General features: G+C 48.4%; 1 protein-coding gene across 1 annotated transcript in view; it reads right to left on the bottom strand.

The window, feature by feature from the left end:
- The window catches only part of GNAS (GNAS complex locus), a 102,395-nt gene extending 96,287 nt beyond the window's left edge, over window positions 1–6,108 (bottom strand). Inside the window, exons 1-2 of the mRNA XM_085314123.1 lie at window positions 4,947–6,108; window positions 1,226–1,298 (exon numbers count right to left, since the gene is read on the bottom strand). Of these exons, the coding sequence (XP_085170249.1) occupies window positions 1,226–1,298; window positions 4,947–5,085 (212 nt within the window). The 5' untranslated portion in view covers window positions 5,086–6,108. The remainder of the gene's footprint in view (window positions 1–1,225; window positions 1,299–4,946) is intronic.
- Window positions 6,109–6,210: the final 102 nt, after the last annotated feature.

Here is a 6,210-nt window from a genome sequence, read left to right as displayed (position 1 = left end):
ATGAACAGTCAAGATAAGGGAAGACAATTTGTATGAGTAAAGGGATGCAGGATTGGGCACTTAGGAAAAAAGGAGTTGTCTAGGATAAAGAAAATATTCCCTACAGAGAGGAGCTAAAAACATGTAGCACAGAAMGTAACTTGTTATGAATCAGCCTGAACTTTCTTCCAAAAGACTGTGTACCTTATCCTGAACTAGCGTTTGGGGATTAGGAGGAAGTATTGTCCAGGCTCCTTGGCTAAACATTTAGCTCAGGCATTCTTACTAAAGAATTAACTACTGAAAGACTAGTGAAAGCTTAACTAATCTTCCCAAAAACTCAGGATTTACAAAATAAATGATACTGACTAGAAGCTAAAATATAGTAAAATTATTATATTTGAAAAAAATGAAAACAGTAATATCTGAAAATGTTAAACACAAGTGCAGAATAAGCTTTGAAATATCAACACCTAGAAATTCAATCAGAATTAATTTAGCAGGTTTTAGTATATTCATATACAAGGACAGCTTGCAAAAATAAACTAACATCCAGAAGAATCTCTTCCCACTCCCTAGCAGGATTAGATGAAAAGTTAACAAACAAATCTTCCTCAGACAAAAAATAGATTTCAATTTTCTCTAACTTAACGCATTCCCTCCTCACGACTATYAAATAATTGAACAAATTTTAAGTGTAAACAAGAAAAGCTCTTAGGGACATAATGTAACACAATCATCTGGACAAGCAAACACAAGAAAGAAGAAAATCTGACCTATTACCCCAAAAGTTCCTTTTATAGTCTCATTTTGTGAAGATGCAAAAACAAAAGCCTTATTTGCTCTAAATAAARAAAACTGCATTCATTTTGTACACTAACAGGAGGCATGTTTACAGCAGTATGAATCAAAGTGCTATAGCAGAGGTAAATCAGTGTCAGCCATGTTGTGAAAGAAACTGCAGTTAAAAAAAAAAGGGAAAAAACTTAAGCCTTAATCAAGTTGGATATACAGAACCTTGATATAAACCATTTTATACCATTAGTTCTTATTTATTATTGGCGCATGACTTCTTCAAGTTAATGTCTATTAATCTCATCTAAAAATATACATCTAAATTCTAGAGATCGTGAAACAGTAGCAAGAAGAAAACATGCCAAGATATAAAACAAAACCAATGGCTACTGTGTGGCACACACATGTAAGGTAGGTTGTAAAGTGAAAAAAAAAAAAAAAAAGCACTTACTCAGCATTAAATCCATTCACATGCAAGATCCTCATCTGTTTGACTATTGTGCTTTTACCGGATTCACCAGCACCTAGAAAATGAAAGTAAATGAATTTCAGAAGGAAGCATGACTGATGAAGGGACATGCTAGAATCTTTTCTTCAGGGTAAAATCCAGAAAGCTGATTTCCTCAGCACAACAGTGAAAAGTGAAAGAAAAAGAAATAATTGTCACTGGAAACTTCAGTTGGAGCTAAAAATAAATGCTCAGCTCAAGTCATGTGTCAGATCTGAATCTTGGATCATTTCACTGTCCATTTTTCCAGTGTCAACGTTAAAAGCAGTTTTCAAGGCTTGGAAGCWAAAAGAACAACTTAAACATTTTATAGAGGACAAGACAGGGAATAACAAAATCTGCTTATGTTGTCACCACTTTCTGGTGCAGAGAAAGACTAAAGGGAGTTCGTATTAAATAGAATCTGTGTGATTCTGCGTAAAGGGAGTCCATACTAAGCAGAAGCATTTTTGTTAGATCCTTAAAACATTTGAAGTTTGCCTGCAGCTATCACAACCCATTCAAAAGACTACAACTTAAATCACACAAAGTAAAATATATGGATACTCACATCTGAAAAAGGCAGGCAACTCCTTTAAGCCTCCCCCCTTAAAGCTCCCGATGCCTGTTTCTCTAATTTGTGCCTGTATGCAACCTCCCATCCTCTCCACATGGTCCAAACCAACTGTGCACCCAATGAGATGCAAAGACCATCTCTCGCAGCTGCATGCTCCAAACTGCCCCCTGCCTCCCATCCCCTCCTGTACCAGGAGTACAAAACGAACAAGCAAACAAAAAATCCTCCACTTTACTCAAGTTTCCATAATGTGTCTGCATTCCATTTCTGCATGCTGTACTGCACGGACCCAGCAGACAGGGCCACCCATCTGCCTGTAGTATCCATTTTTCTAGGCATGCTAAGAAGACTTGAATAACAGCATTTAATTGAGCTGCTCCACAATGCCAGACCAGGAGCTTTCTATATAAAGCAAACTTTTTTATTTTTATTTTTTTGCAAGAGCAGTATCTTAGCCTGAGAAAACATACAAAGATTCTCTTTAGCATATCCCAGCCACTTACTTATTCCTCTCATTAGCCTATGTTTCAGTGAAGAAAAACGTACGTATGTGGCAGAAGGGGCAGCGAGGTATGGTTTGTATTTATAGGATGCCAGGCCTCTCCTAGCACACACTGACAGCACCAGCCTCCATTTTGAGCCTCATGTGCAAAACTGTATTTTAGCAGTTTTATTTCAAAGTTCGCTTTCTGACAGCCACGCTCTCCTTTGCTTTCCCCCTTCCCCTCCTTTTCCTTCACAAATTCCTCGCAGTCCTGTTTTTCTCTCCATAAAATCGTTTGCATGTTTTGCTGCCTTGGTACCAGGCCTTTTTTCTCTCCTTTTTGTTGACAGATGTTTGCAAGCTCAGAAAGAGCAGTTTTTATCTACAACGCTGTATGCAAGCACCACTTCCCTCCTAACCTGCTATGCTATAACGTACATACCGAGTCTCTTCCCCTCCCCTTCAGGCACACTGCACCATGCAAGAGACAGGCAGCAAAGCCAATCGAGAGCACGAATCTCTCCAGCTAAGCCAGAGACGAGGTCCTCTGGCAACCCAGAATTATTTAGCAACAGCAGTATACGCTAAACTATGATACTTCCATTCAGAATAACAATGACTTTTCAGCTGCAACGCTAAATTGTATCTTATAAATAAGATCACTGGAAGCCGGAATCTTTACTTAGTCTAAAACGAGGGAGAGATTGTTGTTGCTTTTACTATAAACGTATACRGTTTGGCATTGACATACCCGGGTTCTCTGGATCTGAAACAACATCGGTGAACCAAAATCAAGTACTATATACAAATTTTGGAACAAGCCTATTTCTGTATTTGGCCACCCATTAAGGCCCTGTYCTTACAGACAATTGTGCATACGTTTAACTTCACCACCAAGGATAGTTCCATTAATTTCGGTGAGACTACTCACAGCAGAAAAGGGAAGCAGGTATATGATTATAAGAGGAGGGCCTACAAACAATATTGTAAATCTGTCAGAAAATTATTTAGATGCTCTTGTTATTTGAATATGCTGTGGAGATATTAACAGTAATAATTCAAATCACTTGTTTTTTATTTCATGATTTTTATGAARTAAACATAATAATACAAACATGAGCTTGTTCACTTTTTACCATTAAATTTATGTTCTAGATTTTTTACAGAGCATGACAGCTACTATTAGAAACCACAACTCTAGAACCATCAYGTGAAAACATGCACAGAGAGATGGCCTTACAGTCACCCTTAAATACTCATAAATAAAAACTGTGGGCCTCTGAACTATTTTGCAGTTAGCAAAATTAAAAAGAAAAAAAAAAAGAAAGTCTTCTTAAAACCATCAGGTTTGYTTTTGAAATTCCATTTCATAATTAAATAAGCAATCTGACAGTATTTAATTTCCACATATACACATAGTGTTTAGCCTGAAATCCGGTAGGCCAATCTCCCCAAGACCTGAAATCTAAGTTATTCTTTCAAAACATCTCTCTGCTGGAACAGTGGCAGACTTCTCACTGCTTCAAGTATTTCTACAGTCCTAGTTATTTCTTCATTTATGTTAAGCCTCTTTCTTAAATTAGCACTTAGAAGATTTTACCAGGAAGAGCACATTTCTAAATCCACTTTTTAAAAAAATTATTTTTAAAAAATTAGTGTTGTTTCACACCAGAACCGGATCCATTCACTGAGGCCTAAACTGTCTTCCACAATAAGAATCCTGCATAGCACTCACAAGCAGCCCCTCGGGGTGACCAAAACAGCCAAGAGCTCATAAAGGCACCTTATTTCAACATGTTTTTTAAATACCTTAAAATAACCAGTCCGAGAAACGTTTTCTTGCTCGCTCTTTGATAATAATTTCGGGACCCTCCCTTTCAACCATAATCTGTATTTCTAAACGTATCTAGTGGGCGACACGACACGTGCAGCTCACCCCCATCACCCGCGGAGGCCGCACACGGGACCTTCCCCTCCCTCCAAACGCAGGGGACGTTAGGTGCTGCTGCCGCCCGGACGAGCGCACCGACGGCGCCCGCGGGACGCGGAGGAGCCCGGGGCCAGGCCAGCGGCCCGGGTCCCCGGCGCACGGCCGCGGCTCCCTCCCCGCAGGACCAGCATCCCGCCTCGTTYCCCCCAAACGCTTCCCCCACGGGATCCCACCCGCGGCCGGGCCCGGCGCTGCGCCCCGCTCGCCGCAGACCGCGGCCCCCGGCCCTGCCCTGTTCGGGCGCCGCTTCCCGGCGGGGCCCGGCCCTCCCGCGCCCCCGGCAGCGCCGAGCATCCCCCCGGCCCGAGCCTGCCCGCGCCTCGCCTCGCCCCGCTGTCCTCCCCGGGCCGGGCCGGGCCGGGCCAGGGGAGGGGGCCGCGGCCACGGGCCCGCTTCCCGTGCTCGCAGCCCCGCGGCGGGCGGCAGCGCGGCGCTCGACGGCTCGGCGCCCGCCGCCTCCCGCGCCGGGCCCGGCGGATCCGCTTCCCCGGGCCCCACCTCCGCCGCGGGCCTCCCCGCGCCCGCGCAGGGGCCGGTGCGCGGCCCCGCCGCCTCCCCCCCTCCCTCGGTCCCGCCGCGGGGAGGAGAGCGGCGGCCCGCGCCCCGGCGCCGCGCCGCCCGCGGCCCCCCTTACCCAGCAAGAGGAGCCGGTGCGTGGCCCTATAGACCTGCTTGTCCTTCTGCAGCTGCTTCTCGATTTTCTTGTTGGCCTCTCGCTGCGCCTTCTCCTCGTTGCGCTGATCCTCCGTCTTGCTGTTGCCTAAACAGCCCATCTTGGGCAGGGGGAGGCAGGGGACGCGGGGCGCGGGGACGGCGGGCGGCCGCGGCTGCCGGGGGGAGGGAGGCACTCTCCCGGGCTCCCTTCTTCTTCCTCCTCCTCCTCCCCCCTTACTCGCTGCTGTGGCTGCCGCTGCCCAGAGCCAGAGACATGGAGAGAGCCGAGCCCGGAGCCAGCCAAGGGGGGGCCGATGGCGATGACTTTGCTGCTGCTGCTGCTCCGCCGGCCGGGCCTCCTCCTCCTCCTCCCCGGCAGCTGCAGCTGCTCCCCGCCCCCCCCGCCCAGGCCGCGCCGATCCCCTCCGTGCACCTTCCCCGGGGGGCTCGGCTGGGCGCCGCGGGAGCCGCGCGCGGGGCTCTCCGCGCCCCCGGCCGCGCCGCCGGCTCCTCTAGGCGGAAAAGGAATCCCCCCCCCCGCGCCGCGCGCCCAGGAGCAAATCCAGCTTCAGTGCCACCCCCGAAAAAAAAATAATCCTCTTTAGATCCAAGGCGCGGGCTCCAGGCACGGAAACCTCCCCAATTCTCGGCAGCGAGGATCTGGAAATGCCTCTTCCTCGCCTCTCCCCCCGCTCCGGAGGGCTGGAGCACCCGAGGGGGTCGAGCCAACCCCGGCTCGCCGCTGGATAACGAGTCCCTTTTCCTCTCCGGCTGCGGGGCTTTCCTCTCCTTCGCTTGTTCTTCTGCCGCCGCTGGCTCTTCCTCCCTAATGTTGGGTTTTTTTTCCAGTCCGACCCCCCCTCCTTTTTTTTTCCTCGCTGCTGCTTTTTCACATTAGGTTTCCAGGTTGCTGAATCCTCTTGGCTTCTCCAGCAAACAGTGGGGGCGGGGGGGAAGAAGAAGGAAAAAAAAGGGGGGGCAAAAAAGCCCGGTTGGTTTCTGCCCCCCGAGCAAAAACTGTCCCCTCACTGGAGGATTTTTTTCTGTCTTATTTTTCCTGCGCTCTCCTGCATTTCTCCTGTTTTTTTCTCCTTCCCCCTATTGAGCTCTATAGAGGAGGCAGAGCGGCGGGGTGGGGCAAGCAGGCCCACACTGAACCCTGGGAGCGGAACCGCTCACATGACGGCGCGCGTCAGCCCGCGCCGCCGCCGGCGCCCTCTTCGAACCGGCCCCGCGCCGCGCCG

This window comes from Rhea americana, unplaced genomic scaffold (assembly GCF_003343005.1).
Source record: "Rhea americana isolate MKP2758 unplaced genomic scaffold, rheAme1 scaffold_4, whole genome shotgun sequence".
Taxonomy (NCBI): domain Eukaryota; kingdom Metazoa; phylum Chordata; class Aves; order Rheiformes; family Rheidae; genus Rhea; species Rhea americana.
Note: the sequence above shows the minus strand (reverse complement) of the source record. Positions and strands in the feature narration are given on the sequence as shown.